The 24,304-nt window shown below is 35.5% G+C and overlaps 2 protein-coding genes across 2 annotated transcripts; both read right to left on the bottom strand.

Moving 5' to 3' along the window:
• Positions 1-10,026: 10,026 nt before the first annotated feature.
• LOC115973847 (GDSL esterase/lipase At4g10955-like) lies at positions 10,027-10,762 on the bottom strand. Its single transcript, XM_031094088.1, has 2 exons — positions 10,690-10,762; positions 10,027-10,556 (listed from the first exon to the last, which is right to left on the bottom strand). Exons 1-2 carry the CDS (start codon positions 10,760-10,762, stop codon positions 10,027-10,029), a joined length of 603 nt encoding a protein of 200 aa, XP_030949948.1.
• A 7,665-nt stretch (positions 10,763-18,427) lies between these two features.
• On the bottom strand, positions 18,428-24,052 carry LOC115957429 (glycerophosphodiester phosphodiesterase GDPDL7-like). Its single transcript, XM_031075671.1, has 10 exons — positions 23,890-24,052; positions 23,111-23,210; positions 22,318-22,614; positions 21,536-21,645; positions 20,905-21,406; positions 20,473-20,511; positions 20,074-20,355; positions 19,848-19,981; positions 19,178-19,661; positions 18,428-18,920 (listed from the first exon to the last, which is right to left on the bottom strand). The coding sequence occupies exons 2-10, from the start codon at positions 23,196-23,198 to the stop codon at positions 18,619-18,621; spliced, it is 2,238 nt and encodes a 745-aa protein (XP_030931531.1). The 5' UTR covers positions 23,199-23,210; positions 23,890-24,052; the 3' UTR covers positions 18,428-18,618.
• Positions 24,053-24,304: the final 252 nt, after the last annotated feature.

Below are 24,304 nucleotides of genomic sequence, written 5' to 3'. Positions count from 1 at the left end.
TTTTCTTGAATTTTCCACTTCATAGTGGTGTGGTGGCTTTGGTGTTTTTTTTTTTTTTTTTTTTTGCTCTGGAAGTGACTCCATTGGCTTTCGTGGTGGCATGTGTGTTGGGGTGGGGGTGGAGCCGTGGAGGTTTGGTTTGAACGTGAGGAGGAGGGTTGTGTTTTGAATTTGATATTATAAGCTGTTGTTGTATGCGGGTGCTTAATATTCATATTTTGGTAAAGTGCTGACATGGCACTATCTCATTGGAGGGCATATATACTTGGGTTTACGCCAAGTCCTGACTGAATTTAAACTCATTTTCAAAATGTCAAATGAATATGGATGAACGAAATTGTTTAGCCAAAAGTTAGGATATCACTTCCTTAATTATATTCAAAAAGTAAATAAAAATTAAGGATGATAAATAGAAAAACTTATACCTTAACATTTAAAAAATAATGCATTAAATGATGTTCCATTGAATTTTGTAAAGGTATAAGTGTATTGTCCTTATCTATCAAATTGTATGACCCAACATGAATGATTAAGGGATAAATTTATACCTAATAATGCTTTTTCTTTCAAGATTAACAAATTTGAAATAGATATAATTAACAAATTTAAATTATATTAATAATTCAACAACAAATTTATATTTTTCTAATTAGTTGTTTGTTTCAATTTGTTCAAGTGATAAAGACTCCCTATTTTGTGTGATATAGGTTTAAAATCCAATTTCCTTTTTAGAATCTAGCCTATACTTCAAAGGGCCTGATTAACAAGTGTAGTGGGCCTTTTTGGTTAAATCGGGCTGGGCTGCCTCCTACGGTACTAAGCCCAAATATTTTGAGTAAGGGAGTTGAGATCGGTTCAACTGCAATTCAATTTGGTCCGGCTTGTGTGCAAACTATGCCTCGTCTGCCAGGAGCACACTTACGGCGGGCAGAATTGTTTCAGATGAGTTGTGGCAGACAGATATGTAATAATAAGATAAAATAAAGTACTTTAACATCTTTATTAAGGTAAATAGATAATCCCTACTTAAGAAAGGATAATCACAGTTTAACAACAATTATTTTATAAGAAAAGTAAGGGAAACAAGTGGGTAGTATATGGGTTGATTGAAAGAGGAAAGAGATCAGATTAAATCTGATCCGTAGGACCAAAACTAGTGAGGGAAGAACGCCTCTTCTCAAAGTGAATAATCTCTCAGGGAGATCTTGCCGTGGAAATTAATCACTTTGAGGGAAGCAGACCTGAATGGTTGATATACAAGAGAACCCTTTGTTTCCGGTAGAGAGCAGGACTTTCAGAGGGAGAGAGAGAATCAACCTATTGGTGCATGCCTGCCGCTCTAACTCTCTATCTGTTTCTTTCCTTCTCTTCTAATATTCCCCTTTCTTATCTTTTTTCTTACTACTTCTTTTTCTTAATACTTGTTTTCTATTTCCTGGTTTTCAAATTCCTAATACCATAATGCTTGTGTCGTCTTGTTTCCTGTACACGGAGATGGCCTTTTTATAGTGCCTGCCATGACCGAATTTTACTATTTTGGCCCTCAACCACCTTTGTTTGGTCTGGGTGTACTTGCCGACCACCACTAGTCCGTCTGTGTGCCACTCCCCATCGCTTAACAAAAGAAAACTATTTTGTTTGTTTGTTTGTTGTGGCACCCTTTCTTGTTATGGTGTGGGTGTCATCTCTCTCTCTATCCCTCATGGCATTCACCCAGAGGTTTCAACTCAGTTTTGCTTCTTTTGGGTGGTATGTCATCCTAACAGGATACTTCCCCCAAAAGAGCCTGAGCAGGAACTTAAAAATAGGTTTTTCCCTCTCCCCACCGCCAAACCATGCCCTCTTACCTAACCCATGACCTCACCGTGTCCTGTATTGGCTGGGTACAGGCTGATGAGGTATGGGCCTTACACGTGCCTCTCTTTCATGTATGTCCAAAATCTGTCTGCTGTTCATGCGTTTGCTATGGTTGGCCTGCACAGTCTACCGTCCGTTTTTGACTATTTTCTGGTTCCCCTTTCCTTTATGGCTTGACCTACATAGGGGCTGGGCCTTGCTTGACGATGAGCTTTGCTTTTCTTCAGCCCACCATTTTTCCTGCTACCATCTCTTGCCATACCACTCTATCATTCTTGTTGTTTGCCTTAATCCTGTTGGGCCTCTTTGGGCCTGTCGTTTATTCTTCTCCCAATGGCCTAGTACGGCCATTGGTTCTTTTATTACATCACTGGCTCCTATGTCCCATTTGTTTTCCCTTGGGCGTCTTGGGCCCATTTGCTTTCCTTGGGCTTACTTGGCCCTTTTCCTAACTTTGCATTCCCATGGGTTTTTACTGAATTCTTTGGGCTTCCTCGGTCTAATTACATTATCCCTCATCTTTGGGGTTCATGGGCTTTCCATCAACCCCTTACTTTCTTTGCTTTCATTAATTTGAGCCTACCGTGGCCCATTCTCACTTTTCCACATCATATACTACCCATGGCTTGCTTTTTTTTTTTTTCTCTTTCTGGGCTCCTTTAAGCCCATTTACCTTCTCAAGGCCCAATTGTTTATCTCATGGGTCTGTGATTCATTATTTCTGCCACTTGAGCTTAATGGGTTTTCTATTCATTTGCTAACTCTTTTCTGTCCGTGTTGCTGGGCTTTTCCTTTCCACTTTGGCTTCCAAAATGACTATCAACAACAAGTATCATTAGGGCATTTGTTAAAGGAAAATTTTGATATCAATATTCCATAAATCACTTTCGTGAAAAATATAAAAAAGCTGTGAAATAAAACAATTATTTTTTTCTTTTCCTATAAAAAATTTCTTAAACCATTACCATTAGGACATCCATTAACTGAAAATATTTTCTAAACTAGCACTCTTATGATATCCATTAATTATTTCTCTTTCTTTATAAGAAGTGATACGTTCACAATATTTTCATAATAAATCGTAAGTATATTATATTATTTGTTTTAATTTGAACCTCTTATTGAAATCACGTTTTTTGCAAACTTCATTCTCAAAAAAAAAAAAAAAAAAAAAACGTTTTTTGCAAACTTATGATAATAACTTTATGATTTTTTGAGAAAGTATGGTTATGAAAAATGTATTAAAAATACAATTAAGTTTGCATTGACTACCCCCCCCTCCCCAAAAAAAGTTTACATTGACTAAACTAACACCTTACCCATCAGCACTATCGCAGCTTAAAGGAGGGGTAATGATGGAAGATGGCCAACAAGAGAGGCTAGTGATAGTGGGCAAATATAAATAAGGTCCAAAAACCAATCCAAGGGTTCTCAATGAGGTTCTGCTCTCAGAGGAAGGGAGAGAGGGGTGTAGATTTCTCTGAAATCTGTAACCCCTCTTTTCTCTCTGAATGCATGTGGAGCCGATGATTTCTTTATGTTTCAATCATCTTCATCTTCTTCTTCTTCTTCTTCTTCATCATCATCATCATTCATCATCTTCTCTCTGCTTTGTCAAAATAATAATAATAATAATAATAATGAGGCGGTGATGATATTTCAGGCGGTGTAATCGGAAAACGAAAAAGGTCATCCCGTTTCTTGGCTCGGCGACTCAGAAAGAAACCGTGTGGGTGGAAAATGACTGTTATGCCCTTTTCCTCACGCAGCTCCTCTCTCTTTGTCGCAGCCATGGCGGTCCCTCTTTTTCTTCTCCGAGAATACCCCTAACCTGAGCCTCTCTTTCTCTCTCACACACACACACACACACACCCACATTTTTTTATTTCTGGGTGTAGCTCTATTTTTTGCTATTGTTTTCACTTATTATGAGTTATGACTCTCGGAAAGCATAGAAAAATTAAGAAGGAAAATAAATAAACGCTCTTCCCCTAATTTTCAAATTAGTCCTAAATTATTTTGGGTGTTAAAAATGTAGGGTTTTCAAAATTTTATCCAATAAAAATTTATTAGGTGAGTACAATATTTTCTATTTCATTGTTAACAAAAATCATGATTTTGGAAATTGGCAACGTTGGAATTGTTAAAATTTGATTTTGAATTGAATGATTAAATCCTGTTTAATTAGAGGACAATTACCCTTTACCCATAGTGAGCCGGAGGTGTAATTAATTGAGGGTTTGAAGGTTAAGTAGAGGAAGTAAAGAAATTAGGAACCATCAATATTAACAGCCAAAAAGTGACATGGATGATTTCACTGATTTGGTTCAGACGTGAAATGAAAAAGGGTCAAATGCCTAACATTAATCACTCTCTCCAAAATATTGATATGGGTAAGTCTGTATATTAATCACCTCTCTCAAATCTGCACAAAAGTGAAAGATTGTGCACTTGGTACGACTTTTCATTGTCTTCTATATATGATGAACCCAAAAACCCAACACAGTTATTGGAGAAATTGTGGATAAAAAATTGATATAAATATTTTCCATTCAAATCAATATCTTATCTTATGGTATGAGCTAAATGTCAGTCAATATTTACTACAGTATAGACTCAAGATAAAAAAAGAATAAAAAAAAAAAAAGCTGGGAGAAACTGAAAGTTACAGGCACATGCCAGACTAAAAATTGATCATCATCTTAGTTTAACGTAGACAGTAAACTAAGCACCATGGTTGCCATCAGAGAAAGATCCATCTTAGCAACATTGGCAAATGATATCCTTGCACTTGGCTGAGGTGCCTCAGCAACAGGTGAACTAGCAGTACTGATGTTGGCCACAGGAGGAAGAGGTGGGTCAACAAAATCTGCAGAATCCAGCGGTGGAAGAGGTGCCACTGCCGGTGGCTGTACTTCGGGGGGAGCCAAGCTTAACAGAAAACCAGCTTCAACTGGTAGGATGTTGTATTCGGGCTTATCTGTATTGGTACATGGGCTTCCCGCAATACCTTCCTACATAGGTGGAATCATTTTGAAGCCTCCTTAACGGTGTGTATAAAAACATTTGTTAACATATTTCTTATTCCTTTTACCCTGTTACATATTCTCTTTGTTCTAAATTTTTAGTGCAATATTCCATTTTTGGATGTATCAAAAGGAATTTGAAAAGTAATTCAAAAAAAAAAAAAAAAAAAAATCCTAATCCCATTTGACGAAAGTTTTAATTAAGGAGATCATCAAAGGGTACCCAAGTGGTAGACACATTAATCTGGATGTAACATAAAACTAGAAGTCTTAGGTTTAATCATCATTATCATTTCATGAGATTTTCAAAGTATCATATGAATATGTGAGTCCAGATCCTCTGCTCCATTATATACTATATAAATAAAAAACATGTCATATGTCCATCTAATTTATTAAATGCTAAATTTATGCTTTTTATTAATTTCAATTTCCTAAATTATATAAATCAATAACCCATCATATTTAGGTAATTGAAATAATAGAAGACATAAATTTAGCATTTAATAAATTAGATGAACATGTGACATATTTTTATTTATGGAGTATATATTGGATCAAGAAGAGTGAGACAAAAGATTTGAACTCTGAATATGGAACAACAAAATTGTTTAGCCAAAAGTTAAGATATCATTTCTTTAATTATATTCAAAAAGTAAATAAAAATTAAGGATGATAAATATAAAATCATGCTGCCGGAGCCGATGATTATCTTATCTGGCCTCTGTTACCAAACCGCCCTCCTCTCACATACACACACACAAACAAACATATATACATATATATATATATATATATATATATATTTATCTCTACTCTCTCTCTTTCTCTCTCTCTCTCTCTAATCTCTGTCTCTCTATCTCTCTATCTCTTTCATTATGAGGCGGTGATGATTTTTTCAACTTGATGACCAGACCATGGGAAAAAAATGTGTACCCGTTTCTTGGCGGGGCGACTCCGAGTTCGAGCCACTGTGGAAAAATGACTTTTATGCCCTTTTCCCACAGAGCTTGTCTCTTTGTTGCAGCCATGGCGGTGTGCCTTCTTTTTTCTCTCTTGTCTGAGAAAAGGCGAATCTGAGCCTCCCTCCCCTCCCCCTTCCACCCATTTTGATTTTTCTTAAAAATAGATTTAGTTTTTTTTTTTTGGCTGATCTCGTATTTTTTTTTTGTGGATTTTTTTTTTTTTAAATAATTAGGGTATGTTTGTTCTAGCTTCAATTCAATAGTATTTTTTGTTGTTGTTGTGGAAAATGAATTCAATGGTATTGAAGTTGAAGTCTTTACCGTTTTAGGAATTAGGCTGATTCGAAGTCCAAACACGCTCTTAAAATTGGATCAGATGTGTACATGACTTGTCTGATGAAAACAAATTTGCTGGAGAAATAGAATTTAATTGTACACTATTTGTGTTTTATTGGGTAATGCAACAAGGGGCTGAATTCAATTGAAGAACCTAATGAGCTGTACCTGAGTTGAATACAATTATATTTACTTAAATGTAAGTTGATATACCAGAAAACTTGGAGATTACGACATTTTTAGTGAAATTTTAGAAGGACTAGTAGACATTGATTTCACTCTCAGGAGTAAAATTTACCTAGTCAAATGCCAAGAGATTTATAGCTTAATTGGGTTGAAATTCCTCCTCCGCATTTCCAAATTATAATAAGAAAAAAAATTATGGGTTGCTCCTATAAAAGACAGATTAGGTGTGTGGAATGAGGCTGCATTTTGCAACATTCAAACTAGGATAAGGGTAAAGTAGTTGAGATGGCTTTGAACAACAGAGAAGGCATAATAAGATAAGGGATGGAGCTTTCTAAGAGATGTAATGGCTTTCAAATCCAATTGGATACATCAATGCATGTCTCTTTCTTTTTTAATTTTAATGTAATGAAATTGTAGACAAAAGCTACTGGTTTTTGTTGTTGTAAGATGTGCCTCCTTATCTATTATTATTGCCAAATGCTATAAACGCTGAAAATTTTAGAGGTAAGAGAGAAGCTATCAAATTGTAAAGATTTGGATAAGATAGAAGTAATAAAATCTGATTCTTAGTGATAGAATTTGTTTGTAATTCAAATTCATCTTCTCATATTAATTCAAATGTTATAAATACTACCTTACCCTGTGACAAGCTTGAAGTTCAATTTTTATTCTAGTTGTATATTCTTACCATCATAGACCAACAAAATCAGTGAAGCTGAGAGTTCACATTGGAGGTGACAAAGATAAGCATCCAAAGATAGCGGGTGATGAAGAAGAGCAGAGAGCTCCAGTTAACGGAGCTGTACCATGTCTTTTGGTATGGATCATGGTGATTTTATTAGGATTTCCAGTCATAATTTGAACTTCTGTAATTGAATAGTGATAGTTTAATTATCTTGATTGATATGTAGGTGGAGATAAAGATTCTAAAGAACAAAGATGAAGAAAGTAGGCAAGATCACCATTGAGCAATTGCGCACAATTGCTACTGAAAAGATGGCAGATTTAAATTGCAAAAGTATAGAATTAGCAATGAGAGTTATAGCAGGGATGACAGCTAACATGGGAATTGATATTGACCCTCCAGTTCTTGAACCCAAAATGAAGGAACTTGTGTAGATCCCTTTGTTTTATATATATATTGGGGATGACAGAAGATGATTGCTTCACGGTTGCCCTTCCCTAATAAAATTTCGACTGAAATTAAAACATGGAATAGGCTAACACTTTGAATCTCTTTTAAACATTTTCCTGAAGTTTAATTAGTGATCTCATATTGAGGTTACTTAGTAGCTGATGGTCTGTGTTTGTGTCTGATTGTGTTTGTTAAGACCTGAGTTTGAATTGATCTGATTGTTTTTCATCTTGAAATTTCACAATATATCAGGAAATATTGGTACAAAAGAAAGAATAGAACCATGGATTTAGAGGGAGCTGGGAGCTATCCTTCGGGACCTAGATTCATCTGTTATTGCTCATGTAGCCCCCTCACATTTCATTGCAAACCTTGAAAAAAATATCAATTTCCATTTTGATTCCATTTGCTCATTTGTGCCCTCTCTTGCATGACAGAACCAGTATGTTTTGGCATGTATTAAGGTACAAAATCTGGATACAATTGATAACCTGCCTTAGAAGTTTCACTAATTTAGACAACCTTGGAAAACATTGTTTTTGGGAATATATAGAGAATTTTTTGGCTACACATTGCAAATCTTTGAATTCTTTTAGTTGGGAAAGAACTTTTGGCTTCCTTAATGAGAAATTTAGTTGAACACTATGTTGGCATCTTTGCAAATCTGTGCAGCATTAGTTGAAACTTAAAAGAGCTTGGATTATGGAATCTAATGAAAAACAAGAAGTCCATCTTTTGGTACGTAATATTCAAATTGCATCTATGAGCAACGATCTACATTAGAACACTAGCAGTGTAGCGCTCCACTTACACTAATTGAAGTTAATTAAATTCCAATATTTCATTCTTTTAGTCATTTTTATGATAATCTTTTCCGTTATACTGTATAGAAATGGAGTGATAGCATTGTCTTATCATATTGTCGTCTATTGTGACTTCTTCTTCTTCTTTATTGTTTTGTATCACACGTGAAAAACTCTTTTATCTCCAATCACCAACAGAAATAAAAGATGTGTAAACCAAGTAGTTTACTTTTCACAATTCTTTTTCATTATCTAGGTAGACAATGGACTCATGTATGTATTATTAGTAACTTGGCTTTAATATGCTTCTAAAAGAATTTTTAACAATTATTTAAAAAAATAATATTTTTTGCTATAAAAAAAATTTTATAAGTTTTGAAAAATTTAATTAATTAAAATACATATTCCTGCCCCACTAGTGTCATAATTTTTTTAAAATTGCCTTATCTCCATATATATTGTATCCATGCTCGTATTTGTGTCTATACTTCCTAGGTCATGGTGGAAATTGTAGCTATTGGTTATTTCTAAAGTTGACTTTGGTGGAAATTGTAGCCACTGGTCATTTCTAAAATTATAACTTAGCTTGATTACCAGAAGAAAAACCAAATTTGGAGTTGACTTTGCTAAAGTGCCCCCATTCTCTCTCAAATGAATTCTAATTGCATGTTTCAATTATAATTATTTATATTGTGTAGCTCTACTCAATTTAGACAATTATATATTACTTTTGCTCATTTTTTTCTTTTGTTTTTTCTCTCTTGGTTTGGTCGCTAGGAAATTGTGCGAAAAAAGAAGAAGGATAGAATTGGGCTGACAGAAAATTTTGAGATAGAAGAAAGAGAAGATTGTGATTTTAGTATTTATGGTTAATCGATATTCTACTCAATTACTAGATCATTAGATAGCTTATGTTAATTACTTTTAGTACAATTTGTTTTCAGCTTAACAATCTTAATTTTTATTATTATTATTTTCAGTTGCGTTGGCACAATAGTGTGCCAAGTGCCAACTAACATAAATTTAAGCTTCCCATCCCTACTTCCACTTTAAGCCTTATGGTCGAGAATTCTATGCAAGGTACCCCTAATTAAATTGACTTTACTCAAATCTTCCCACGGATGCTTTAGATTGTGATGTAGCCCAAAATTTATATATATATATATATATATATATATATATATTCTTTCTTATATGAGTGTTGTTTCAACTTTCAAATGAAAGATGAGGAGATGATGATTCCACTTAATTACAAAGATCTGATAATGCAAGCGATATTAATTCACAACATCTACAACTATAGAGAATAAAAAATTATAGATTTACTATAGAATTGGATTTAATTACTGTGTAGCAAAAGAAAAAAAAATTACTTTTTTTGATAGTTCAAAAGATACAACGGGGTAAGAGATTTGAATTTTGAATGTTTATATATGTAAAAATACCAAGATGTGCCAGTTGAGTTACAAGATTCTTGGTTTAAAAATTACACTTACAATAATGGTTTTGTGATATGAACAATATATTATGAAACATTCACATACATTTAGAGAAACAAATTTGTTGAACATTGTAGTTCATTATGGTACTTTTCTAGTATAATTGCCATATTGGTACTAACAAAACAAGTAAGAGGGCCCTAGGCTCACATCTGGGTCAGATGAAAGCTTCACCAAGACCCATTCTCCTGGACTGTATTGGTTCTTCTTTTGGGCCTATTTACTCAACACACACCTATATATCTCTGCTTCATTCAGTTTGTAGTGTTGTACGTACCTATATTCCCAAGATTGACTGGAAGAATCAGGACTCCACCACTGTTGAAGTTGATGAGCAAATTCTTTTTCTTTGATAAAACCACAAAGACCATGAATATCTTGGTGGAATTCAACCTTATTAATGGTCAGAATTGCTGAAGGAATGAGATGGATTGCTTCTGAACTTGAATCTATTCCCAACGCCATCCTCATGGTCATCATTGATGCAATTGTCACAACATTTTCAAATCCAAGCTCCAACATCTTCTGCCTGTTTTCAAAGTAGTGAATATATTCTGAAGAAACAGGATCATCTGGGTTCACAAAAAGGTAAGGAACCCAATTAGATAATGCAACGAAAATTTCATGTGCTTGCGCTACATCTTGCCGATGACCCTTTCCAGAACGGCTGAGGCTTGCCTTGTCAACACTCTTTGACTTTGTAAGGTGGTTCCCAAAGCTCACAATATTATTCTTGATCCACCTCGCTATGAGGTCAGAGCAGAATGGTGGATTAAACAGATAAGTTTCTATCAAATGACCCTAGCTCCTTGGCCATTTCCTTTCCTGCAAGCAATGCCATAGCTTCCCCTAGAGAATATTGTCCAGCCAGCCACACACTTGCACCTCTAGACGAAGTAACCATGTTACGAACGTAGTTTATTGCAAGGTAGAGCAAGACCTTGAGATCCATGGGGGTCATGATAAAGAGTGTACACTGCTTTAATCAAACTGGCAATAGTAGATCTTACGTGATATCTATTGTTCCTGCAAAGAGATTATAAGATTAGGGTCAGTTCGATATAGTTTGAGCCTAAGTCGATCTAAAAATTTATGCAAGGTCTTTATATTTAGGATAAAACTTAAATTTTCTAAGAGCAATTAAATTCAATCCATTCAAGTATTTGAAATCAATTGAAAAATCTAATTTACTCCTCCTAAAATATTGCACCTAAATTTTACTACTATGAAGACCAACAAGACTTTCTCGCTCCTGCTGAGGGAGAGAGAAAAGTTTTTTTCCTCTCTCCCTCAGTAGGAGTTTTGTTTCTCTTGCCTTGGTACAAGCCCTTTCTCCCCCTCCCTATTTGGGTATTTTCTAAGTCTTTGTAGCCTTCAAGGTCTCCTCAGCAACATGGATCAAGCTACCACTGGAGGACTTCTGCATTTTCATCTCACCACGTTTGAGGATGATGAAAGCTCCACTCCAGCCATGAGATCAAACATCCTAGAGGAGCGCGTGCGAGCTTTCAAGTCCACTCCAAGATCTGCCTGGAAGATGGGTTTGGATCTAAGGTATGTAGATAGAGGAATAAAGATCTTCCAATTTTATTTCAGATCTAGTCTTCAAATGGAGTGGCTTCCTTCCTTTTGCTTTATTTGTGGTGTTTTGGGTTTTGGTGGGTTTCTTCGATCTGGGTCTCAAGATTTGTCCGATTGGAGGAAGGGGGTTTTTGAGAAACATTGTGCTGCTTGCCAAGGCGGGTCGGAGGAAGAAAGAAGAGAGGAAGATACTGGTTTTCAGATTCCGGTGGCTGTTAGTCCGGTGAGCTTGGGTATAGAGAAAGACAGTTGTTCAACTGTGCTGGCAGTGGTTTGCTCCTTGAGCCCAACACCCTCCTCTGTTGAGCACTCACGTGTTTCCCAATGGTCCTCTAAGGCCAAAAATCGGTTTTGGGCTTTCAAATGTTCTCTTCTTTGGCCCAAGGACTTCCCAGCCCCGAAAACCACAAGTAATATCTCTCCTTTTAATGAGCCCACCGCTAGAGCCCAAGAAAAGAGACCCCAAAAATGTTAATATGCAAACTCAGAAATATTGCTAGGTTCTTGGGTTCATTGAGGAGAGTGGTGTGTAATTGTTTGTGATTTTCTCACAGTGTTTGTATGCTTTTTCTGTTGTAACTCTTTTCAAGTTGAATGAATATTTCATGCTTCTTATCAAAAAAAAAAAAAAATGTTTTACTACTATGTTTACTAAATAAACTTATTTAATACTAACCAGGATAAGTGAATATATATTACTTAATGAATTAACTAACCAAGCCAAGGATAATTTTACATATCAAATAGTTAGGAAAACAATTACATTGGAGGATAATAAATAACTATGAGATGCATCTGGTGTAATCAATCTATTCAATGGTACTTGTACCCCCATCATTTTTCATGGGCCAAAATCCGAATGAGTTAGAAGAATGCACCAAAATTCAACATCAACCTAGAAATTAATGAGCTTGTGAGCTTTTTTGGGGTCCGCCTTACAAAGAGTATTGTCGCAAATCTCTTTCAATTTAGAGAACTTTTATTTATTAATTTTTGTTACTTTCTAATATAGGTGGAATCATTTTGAAGCCTCCTTAACGTGTATAAGAACATTTGTTAACATATTTCTTACTCCTTTTACACTACTACATATTCTCTTTGTTCTAAATTTTTAGCGCAATATTCCATTTTTGGATGTATCAAAAGGAATTTGAAAAGTAATTAAAAAAAAAATTCCTAATCCCATTTTACGAAAGTTTTAATCAAGGAAACCATCAAAGGGTACCCAAGTGGTAGACACATTAGTCTAGGATGTAACATAAAACTAGAAGTCCCAGGTTTAATCATATCATTGTCATTTCATGGGATTTTCAAGAAGTGAATGTTCTGTCCGGATGGGGCGTAAAACATGGGTTATGCCCACCAATAGTAGATCTCCACGTCAGCTAAGTGAATATAATATCTCATTTAATCCCAAATTTGTTACACCTCTGTTACACGTGAGTTGCTAACAATATATCTCCCTTTTCTTTTTCTTTTTCCTTTTCCTTGGATCTAATATAACGTTTGAATCTCTCTCTTCTTTTAGTATTTATCTTTATCCTTTTACAATGGCAATTGGGTTGACTGGATTTTGGGTGTGGCTGAAGTGTTCACTTGTAGTTTGATGTGGTGGTTGATGGCAATTGGGTCCTTGGCCGATACGGTTGAATCAAGGCCATTTGGTGTTTTTTGGGTTTCTTTGTGAAGAACATGAGGATTTTCCTTTTGGTTTTCTTGGCTACCAAACACTGAATGAAGATGAAAATTTTTTAGCTTTCCCTTTTAATTTTCTAGGCTACCAAATATAGAGTGGAGAAAATTTATGTGGCCTTTTCCTAATGATTTACTTAGCTACCAAACACAATCATTAATAATTTGTATTTTAAGAAAAAAAAATCAAAGAAAATCACAAACTATCGGAATCACCATGGATCGGAATTCGTGGTGGAGTTTTATTACTCCACCATCACTTAAGCCACAAACATTGACTCTCAAACCCAAAATCGTCTTATCCCTCTCATTCAATGTGATCAAACCCATAACCTCAAACTCTCACTCATTAGAGACCGAGCGAGGGTCTATAAGGTGGCTTTAAAAAAAACGCTGCATCCATCGGATGTCCAACAAAGGACCCAACACCAACCATGACCATCTTCCTCATCATTTTTGTTTTAACTTATGTATTTTCTCATTTGGGTTTTGTCTAGTTTTTGAAACAAGCTGATGGGTTTTTGTTTTGTTATTGATATTGGTGTTTCTATAGATTTTGGGTTTGGTTACTTCTATGAGAAGAACACTAGAAATGAGATGGATCTTAATTTTTGTTTGTAAATTAGACTCATTGGAGTGACGGTGCTTGGATTTCTCAGACAGGTTTCATTTTCTTGAATTTTCCACTTCATAGTGGTGTGGTGGCTTTGGTGTTTTTTTTTTTTTTTTTTTTTGCTCTGGAAGTGACTCCATTGGCTTTCGTGGTGGCATGTGTGTTGGGGTGGGGGTGGAGCCGTGGAGGTTTGGTTTGAACGTGAAGAGGAGGGTTGTGTTTTGAATTTGATATTATAAGCTGTTGTTGTATGCGGGTGCTTAATATTCATATTTTGGTAAAGTGCTGACATGGCACTATCTCATTGGAGGGCATAAATACTTGGGTTTACGCCAAGTCCTGACTGAATTTAAACTCATTTTCAAAATGTCATATGAATATGGATGAACGAAATTGTTTAGCCAAAAGTTAGGATATCACTTCCTTAATTATATTCAAAAAGTAAATAAAAATTAAGGATGATAAATAGAAAAACTTATACCTTAACATTTAAAAAATAATGCATTAAATGATGTTCCATTGAATTTTGTAAAGGTACTATATAAGTGTATTGTCCTGATCTATCAAATTGTATGACCCAACATGAATGATTAAGGGATAAACTTATACCTAATAATGCTTTTTCTTTCAAGATTAACAAATCTGAAATAGATATAATTAACAAATTTAAATTATATTAATAATTCAACAACAAATTTATATTTTTTTAATTAGTTGTTTGTTTCAATTTGTTCCAGTGATAAAGACTCCCTATTTTGTGTGATGTAGGTTTAAAATCCAATTTCCTTTTTAGAATCTAGCCTATACTTCAAAGGGCCTGATTAACAAGTGTAGTGGGCCTTTTTGGTTAAATCGGGCTGGGCTGCCTCCTACGGTACTAATCCCAAATATTTTGAGTAAGGGAGTTGAGACCGGTTCAACTGTAATTCAATTTGGTCCAGCTTGTGTGCAAACTATGCCTCGTCTGCCAGGAGCACGCTTACGGCGGGCAGAATTGTTTCAGATGAGTTGTGGCAGATAGATATGATAATAATAAGATAAAATAATGTACTTTAACATCTTTATTAAGGTAAACAGATAATCCCTACTTAAGAAAGGATAATCACAGTTTAACAACAATTATTTTATAAGAAAAGTAAGGGAAACAAGTGGGTAGTATATGGGTTGATTGAAAGAGGAAAGAAATCAGATTAAATCTGATCCGTAGGACCAAAACCAGTGAAGGAAGAACGCCTCTTCTCATAGTGAATAATCTCTCAGGGAGATCTTGCCGTGGAAATTAATCACTTTGAGGGAAGCAGACCTGAATGGTTGATACACAAGAGAACCCTTTGTTTCCAGTCGAGAGCAAGACTTTCAGAGGGAGAGAGGGAATCAACATATTGGTGCATGCCTACCGCTCTAACTCTCTATCTTTTTCTTTCCTTCTCTTCTAATATTCCCGTTTCTTATCTTTTTTCTTACTACTTCTTTTTCTTAATACTTGTTTTCTATTTCCTGGTTTTCAAATTCCTAATACCATAGTGCTTGTGTCGTCTTGCTTCCTGTACATGGCAATGGCCTTTTTATAGTGCCTGCCATGACCGGATTTTACTATTTTGGCCCTCAACCACCTTTGTTTGGTCTGGGTGTACTTGTCGACCACCACTAGTCCGTCTGTGTGCCACTCCCCATCGCTTAACAAAAGAAAACTATTTTGTTTGTTTGTCTGCCGTGGCACCCTTTCTTGCTATGGTGTGGGTGTCATCTCTCTCTTTATCCCTCATGGCATTCACCCAGAGGTTCCAACTCAGTTTTGCTTCTTTTGGGTGGTATGTCATCCTAGCAGGACACTTCCCCCAAAAGAACCCGAGCAGGAACCTCAAAATAGGTTTTTCCCTCTCCCTACCGCCAAACCATGCCCTCTTACCTAACCCATGACCTCACCGTGTCCTGTATTGGCTGGGTACAGGCTGGTGAGGTCTGGGCCTTGCACGTGCCTCTCTTTCATGTATGTCCAAAATCTGCCTGCTGTTCATGTGTTTGCCATGGTTAGCCTGCACAGTCTGCCGTCCGTTTTTGACTATTTTCTGGTTCCCCTTTCCTTTATGGCTTGACCTACATAGGGGCTGGGCCTTGCTTGACGGTGAGCTTTGCTTTTCTTCAGCCCACCCTTTTTCCTGCTACCATCTCTTGCCATACCACTCTATCATTCCTGTTGTTTGCCTTAATCTTGTTGGGCCTCTTTGGGCTTGTCGTTTATTCTTCTCCCAATGGCCTAGTACGGCCATTGGTTCTTTTATTACATCACTGGCTCCTATGTCTCATTTGTTTTCCCTTGGGCGTCCCGGGCCCATTTGCTTTCCTTGGGCTTACTCGGCCCTTTTTCTAACTTTGTATTCCCATGGGCTTTTACTGAATTCTTTGGGCTTCCTCGGTCTAATTACATTATCTCTCATCTTTGGGGTTCATGGGTTTGCCATCAACCCCTTACTTTATTTGCTTTCATTAATTTGGGCTTACCGTGACCCATTTTCACTTTTTCACATCATATACTGCCCATGATTTACTTTTTTTTTCTGTTTCTGGGCTCCTTTAAGCCCATTTACCTTCTCAAGGCCCATTTGTTTATCTCATGGGCTTGTGATTCATTATTCCTGCAGCTTGGGCTTAATGAGTTTTCTATTCATTTGCTAACTCTTTTCTGTCCGTGTTGCTGGGCCTTTCCTTTCCACTTAGGCTTCCAAAATGGCCATCAACAACAAGTATCATTAGGGCATTTGTTAAAGGAAAATTTTGATATCAATATTCCATAAATCACTTTCGTGAAAAATATAAAAAAGCTGTGAAATAAAACAATTATTTTTTTCTTTTCCTATAAAAAATTTCCTAAACCATTACCATTAGGACATCCATTAACTAAAAATATTTTCTAAACTAGCGCTCTTATGATATCCATTAATTATTTCTCTTTCTTTATAAGAAGTGATACATTCACAATATTTTCATAATAAATCGTAAGTATATTATATTATTGGTTTTAATTTGAACCTCTTATTGAAATCACGTTTTTTGCAAACTTCATTCTCAAAAAAAAAAAAAAAAAAAAAAAAAAAAAAAACGTTTTTTGCAAACTTATGATAATAACTTTATGATTTTTTGTGGAAGTATGGTTATGAAAACTGTATTAAGTGTGTGTTTGGGTTGGACTTGTTGCGTTGTGTTGCGTTTCTTTTTTTTTTTTTTTTTTTCACGCGTTTTCATTTGGAGTATTGCGGTTACTGTTCAATGAACAGTAACCGCAATTGTTGACTTTCTGCAGTAAACAGTGCACATATGCACTGTTCACGGAGCCACAAATTACACTTTTTATCAACTTTTTCATTAAAAATGGGTCCCACGGTACTATTCACACATTTAAAAATTATTTTGCTAGTAGTGTTTTTAGTTTTAAGTTTTCAGTTTCAGCAAAATAAGTTCTATCCAAATAGACCCTAAAAATACAATCACCCCACCCCCACCCCTCCAAAAAAAGTTGGCATTGACTAAACTAACCCCTTACCCATCAGCACTATCGCAGCTTAAAGGAGGGGTAATGATGGAAGATGGCCAACAATAGAGGCTAGTGGTAGTGGGCAAATAATATAAATAAGGTCCAAAAAACAACCCAAGGGTTGTCAATGAGGTTCTGCTCTCAGAGGAAGGGAGAGAGGGGTGGAGATCTCTTTGAAATCTGTAACCCCTCTTTTCTCTCTGAATGCATGTGGAGCCGATGATTTCTTTATGTTTCAATCATCTTCATCTTCTTCTTCTTCTTCATCATCATCATCATCATTCATCATCTTCTCTCTGCTTTGTCAAAATAATAATAATAATAATGAGGCGGTGATGATATTTCAGGCGGTGTAATCGGACAACGAGAAAGGTCGGCCCGTTTCTTGGCTCGGCGACTCAGAAAGAAACTGTGTGGGTGAAAAATGACTGTTATGCCCTTTTCCTCACGCAGCTCCTCTCTCTTTGTCGCAGCCATGGCGGTCCCTCTTTTTCTTCTCCGAGAATACCCCTAACCCTGAGCCTCTCTTTCTCTCACACACACACACCCACATTTATTTATTTATTTCTGGGTTTAGCTCTATTTTTTGCTATTATTTTCACTTATTATGAGTTATGACTCTCGGAAAGCATAGAAAAATTAAGAAGGAAAATAAATAAACCCTCTTCCCCTAATTTTCAAATTAGTCCTAAAATTTTTTTGGGTGTTAAAAATGTAGGGTTTTCAAAATTTTATCCAATAAAAATTTATTAGGTGAGTAGAGTATTTTACAATATTTTCTATTTCATTGTTAACAAAAATCATGATTTTGGAAATTGGCAACGTTGGAATTGTTAAAATTTGATTTTGAATTGAATGATTAAATCCTGTTTAATTAGAGGGCAATTACCCTTTACCCATAGTGTGCCGGAGGTGTAATTAATTGAGGGTTTGAAGGTTAAGTAAAGGAAGTAAAGAAATTAGGAACTATCAATATTAACAGCCGAAGTGACATGGATGATTTCACTGATTTGGTTCAGAAGTGAAATGAAAAAGGGTCAAATGCCTAACATTAATCACTCTCTCCAAAATATTGATATGGGTGAGTCTGCATATTAATCACCTCTGTCAAATCCGCGCAAAAGTGGAAGTTTGTGCACTTGGTATGATTTTTTATTGTTTTCTATATATGATGAACCCAAAAACCCAACACAGTTATTGGAGAAATTGTGGATCAAAAATTGATATAAATATTTTTCCATTCAAATCAATCTCTTATCTTATGGTATGAGCTAAATGTCAGTCAATATTTACTACAGTATAGACTCAAGATAAAAAAATAAAACCCAAAATAAGCTGGGAGAAACTGAAAGTTACAGGCACATGCCAGACTAAAAATTGATCATCATCTTTAGTTTAACATAGATAGTAAACTAAGCACCATGATTGCCATCAGAGAAAGATCCATCTTAGCAACATTGGCAAATGATATAGTACTTGCACTTGGCTGAGATGCCTCAGCAACAGGTGAACTAGCAGTACTGATGTTGGCCACAGGAGGAAGAGGTGGGTCAACAACATCTGCAGAATCCAGCGGTGGAAGAGGTGCCGCTGCCGGTGGCTGTACTTCGGGGGGAGCCAAGCTTAACAGAGAACCAGCTTCAACTGGTAGGATGTTGTATTCGGGTTTATCTGTATTGGTACATGGGCTTCCTGCAATACCAAAAATGGTAATATGTTAAGCATTGCATGCACCATCAGAGGGAAAATGTGTTATCTCCAATGCATGAGATACCTCCATACTGCATATAAGATTACATTATTTACTAGCACCCACTAGCCTCATGACCTAGTGGTGTAAAGATGCATTTGTGAGAAACTCTAGTTGTGTTACAGAAGCATAAGATTAAGAATCCCCCAAATGAAGATGGTATGAAATGAATAGAATTTAAGGTTGTAGGAGCACATACTGATATAATTACTGGCAGTTCCTGGGTACTCAGTTATGATCCCATCAACTCCAATTCCAGTAACAAAAGTAGCAATCTCCACAATGGGATCTGAGAAATAGTCAAATGCGAGTGTGATGTACTCGTTCCTCAAAACATAGACAAAGACCGAGATATTTGCCTTCTGAAACTCCTCAACAACACTTGTGAAATCCGTGGTGAAGAAATCTGTGACTTCGATGATGGTTGCTCTTGTTACAGCAACTGCATCAGCATACTTCTTGATTTCCTCCACCGACTGTTTGGGTGCGTCACCTACTTTCTCTTCGATATACAGCACCCTTTTGTAAGTTGGAACACTTTTAAACTTGGACAACACTGAAGTGTCATCGGATTGGATCAGTACTGATTGGGTGGATTGCTTGTCAAAGGTGGCATTGCTCAAGGCAGTGGTAACAGAACCTACAATGTCAAGCCCCTTCTTTGATGCTAAGTAGGCAGCATTCTGAGAAAGACAGGTAGGTATTGGTATAAAATATATAAATAGAACTATAGAGCTGAAACATGATAGGGAATAGGCTACATATATATGGCTTTGGATTGAGGTGAAATAATGAACAATGATGCTTATGAAGAAGCCTAGAGTTAGAGCAGAATAAAAAATTTCTCAAAAGGGAAAAAAGAAGCTTACCTGAATGTTGATCAAAATTCCAGAAGCTCCCTTTGCTTTAGCGAACTCCAGAAATTCAGCAAGGGTCACAAATTTACCAGAATTCTTATATGCTGGGTTTCTTGGGAAGTCCTTGAAAACAGTAGCTATTTGAGCTGCAGTATGAGTATTTTTAAGTGTAAGTGGTATCAAAAGCTTATAAAACTTGAAATTTGAGAAAGTACGAAAAAGTTCAGAAGAAGTTTACGTTTCAAGGTTTGAATCTCACTCCATGTGAGATCAAATGAAAAAACTCCAGCATTAGGTTGAATTTCTTGGACAACATTCGACCTAGAAATGAAAGAAGATATCACAGTGGTTGATCCCATAAGGTCCGCTGAATCCAAGCAGAAGGCAACTCCATCTTTTGACATTTGAACTGAGCAGTCTATTATGTCCGCACCATCATCCACTGCTTGTTGATAAGCAAGATCAGTGGCGCCAGGGTAAATCCCACTTGCTCCATTTTTAGTTATAATCAAAGGATTTCCTGAAAAGGCACAAAATTGTTTTTGCACAATTAAAGCTTGTTCTTCCTTTAACTTAGCTATAAACTTTTAAAGGTTGTAGCATGTGCTTAGAGAAAGATTTAAGATAAGTATCACACCTTTGGCAGGTTTAACCTGCTTGTTATTGGCAAAGCATCCTACAGCAGAAAGAGCAATGGCAGGGTCAGATCAGAACCGAAAAAACATTAGAATAACAATTTATATCCTGCTCTAGTGATTTGAATTACCATCACTGGATTTTCAATTTTGATGAGTAAATATCTTCTAGAGATATATATATATATATATATATATTATTTGTCTGTTTAGTAACAACATTTTCTTTTTAGCTTTTTAACTTATTTACTAATGTATAGGTTCTTAAAACCTTGCCTTTTCCAAGTATAACTATACTTTAACCTTCCAGCAAAGAAACTTTCAGCAAAAAGCTACATTCAATTGCACTCTAGATTCAGTATTGGGCTTGTATAGCACTTCAAAGAAAATGGGGGAGAAAAATATGGTGATGGCATATGATAGTTAGTCCTCACCAATGGCTTCTGATGCTGTAGGTGGGAAATCAGTAAGCACCCCGTCAACAGAGAACTGAGAATTATCAATAAAATGCAGGTATTCCTGTGATGGATCATAGCTATAATTATAGCTTGAGATTAAATCATTTGAAAAACCAGAAGCATATACTTCTAGTCCTTGTTTATGAGCATCAGATACAAGGGTGGTAGGAGCCCCCAAATACTTGTCTGCCTTAACTGACAATATGTATTCTTTAGGGACAAGGATCCCAGATGCATATGACTTGATGGAGGCAAGATCCTCCAGCAGTGAACTGTACTTTTTGTTGGTTGTAGGTTCAATCTCATCTGCACCGAGGACCTGGAAGATGAGCTTTGTCTTGATTTTGTTCACTTTCCCAACCATGCTCTTCAAGAAACCAACCTCAGGAGATGAAATGTAATTGATACCCATAAATCTCAGTGCCTTTTGAACAAATGTTGCTGGGCTTTGTTTGTGTTGGGTATAGAATGTATCATACTGCATACCAAACACCAAAGCTATTTTAGAAAATAATGAATGATGCTTGTGGATTTCATGTTTGAATGAAAGAGAGAATTCTCATTCCCTAAAGGAAATAGGTTACCAATAATTAGTTTAGAGAGAGACCTGAACATTCAACCAAAACTGGGCCGGTTTAATTCCTGTGACATCTTCAACAGTAGATATAGGTGCTAGCAAATCGAACATACTTGATCGAGAGAGTACATTCTGAACCACTGTTAAAAAAGATCATTACAAAGCAAATATATAAATATATATATATATATATGTATGTATGTATGTATGTATTTTTTTTAAAAGGTCACTTTTGAAGCTATGGATTAAGTTCTTTATTGCTACAAGCTTTTCATTTGATTCATTATGAAAGATATCATGTATTCTGTTTTTTCTGTTGATTCTTCCTACTTCTGAAAAAGCCATCAATTGTAGTAATTGTGTTTCTGCATAGCGTGGACAGTGTGAAGTAGATTTGACTTGTTAGGAGGAATTGCAAAAAGTAATTGTAAATTTGAATTTCTTTTTCGGTAACTACAAGTGTTAAATTACCGATTGTTCTAAAAGTTTAAACTATTGAAAAATAGTATACTTAATTATTTAATCACATACTTTTAACAATAGTAACAAACATTTTTCACAACTTCTAACATGGCATGCGATTGGTGCATAAAAAAAATAGCGTTAATAATAGACTTAGATGAAAATGATATTTCGATGATAACGTTTCCTCCATTGTAAGCAGTTGTTCAAAAAAAGATTGATTAAAACTAAGATAATGTGACATGCATCATCTATATAACTATGTTACTAAAAAGGAAGTACCAGAAGCTAAACCCCTCATTATTATCATACAAGGAAATAGGAGAAAGTCAAGGTGTTTGGAGACTTACATGATACATTGCTGAAGAGCTGATCACTTGTATAATCCAAAGAAAACCACCCCGACACTTCCTTTCCATTGACAGTGTAGTTCTTTTTATCTTTTGGGAATATAAGGTTTATATTTGTTGAATTATCAAGTGTGACACCCGAAAGGCATATACCAATGCCATCTTTTGTTAGTTGTAGATTGCAGAGCGTAGCCGTATCTGGCAAACTTAAAGTCTGTGTCATTTGATTCGCAAACGAGCTGGACTCAGGAAACATTCCTGTGAACCCGCCTCTCGCTATCACAATGGGCCGTTTACCTGGTAAAAGAATCACAGAATGTATCGCAAATTCAACCTGGTATGAACTATATAAATATGCATGATAGGGAACATAACCAATGAGTTTTAGATCAAATGACATTTTCTAGCGTTTCCAAGAGATATGTCTCGGTTCAAACCCTGCTTCCTTAGAAACATAACTTTGTCTAAAAGTCTTGGGGCTAAGTAACATAACTTTTGCCATTCTTCACAATAAAAACATACTGTTTTCAATTTAATTAGTAAAGATTCTTTTTTCTTTTTTCAAATTTATGCAAGTTGCTACAGCCATTGATTAGTTTGAGCCTCAAAGATGAATTTTGCAATTACAAAGATCCTTCATTTTCTAGAAATACAGATCTTGGAACTTGCTACATTGATCCTATTTCCAATTAATGGATTGTACCTTTTCTTCTTTCTTAGATTGTAGCCTTTTTTTATTTTTTAAACATAGCACCAAAATCAAATAAGAGAATTCGTAAAATCAAATCCTTACCACTTAAAGTCAGCCATTTCTTTGATGTAGAGTTCTGCCCTAAAGCTGAATGTATCAACAAGGAAATGAAAAACAAGCACCTGATCATCTTGTTCTGGTTCTGTCATAGATCCAAAAGTTAGAGTTGATGAATGAACAACATCATAAAGAAAGATTAAAAAAAAAAAACAAGAATAGAAAGAAAAGAAAAGAAAATGATATGATAATGACTAACACATTACATTTTCACAAGTTGGTCGAGTAAATTTGTGTGTTAGAACACAAGGACGTTAATTTAGCATCCTTAATAGTAACGTTTAACGTTTATTACATATTAATGCAGTCAGTTTTAATTACTTCTGTTTAAGTTTGTTTATTTATTGGCTTCAGAAAATCCCCCACAAAGATTATGGTGGATAAAATCACCTATGATAATTCAACTCCAATATTTATTTCATCTCAAAAATTCAACACCACAATGCATCAATATCTTACATGTTTCCCCTATATTAGAATGGACTAAAAATATTCAAAACACCAAAACTTCAAAAAAAAAAAAAATGTTTAGTACTTCTCACAAAAGATAACATTGAATTTATCTGAATTCCATCATTCAAAAACACATTTACCCTTTTAATTTCTTTCTTGGTTTCCCTTTTTTTTTAAGGCTTTAATCAAATCAGTTAACATTTTTTTTTTATAAGTACATTAATTAACAAAAATTAAATAAACAAAAAAAAGACAGACATACAGACAGACAGACAGACAAAACAATGTAAAGCAGACCCAATTGAACTTACTTGAATGCTGTAGATTATATGGAGGAAATAAACATTCCCTGTCAAGTTTCAAAGGAAAAACTCTCAAGGGAATGTAATAATTATGTAATAGAATTAGAAGAGAGGAGAGAAGGAGGTAAAAAATAACATGAATATTTAAGAGAATTTCTACTTCTCAAAGTAATTCTTGTTTCTAAAAACTCCCATACAGTTCCCGAATTAATAGCTTTTTTTGGCTAGGATTTGATCTTAAAAGGAGGTCGACCCGTTTTTGCTCTGAAGTCCTTATTAATTTGCTATTCTTGTTCCTCCTTTTTAGAGACTAAGTTGTTTTTACGTGTTGTTTCGCGGGAGAAGAGACAGCTCAAAACCTTAACGGCTTAAACGGTTTTTTTAAATATATTTATTAATAAAACCCCCTAAACATTGTGTAAAT

Source organism: Quercus lobata, chromosome 2 (assembly GCF_001633185.2).
Source record: "Quercus lobata isolate SW786 chromosome 2, ValleyOak3.0 Primary Assembly, whole genome shotgun sequence".
Taxonomy (NCBI): Eukaryota; Viridiplantae; Streptophyta; class Magnoliopsida; order Fagales; family Fagaceae; genus Quercus; species Quercus lobata.
The sequence above is the reverse complement of the archived record's forward strand: the minus strand, read 5'-3'. Positions and strand labels throughout refer to the sequence as shown.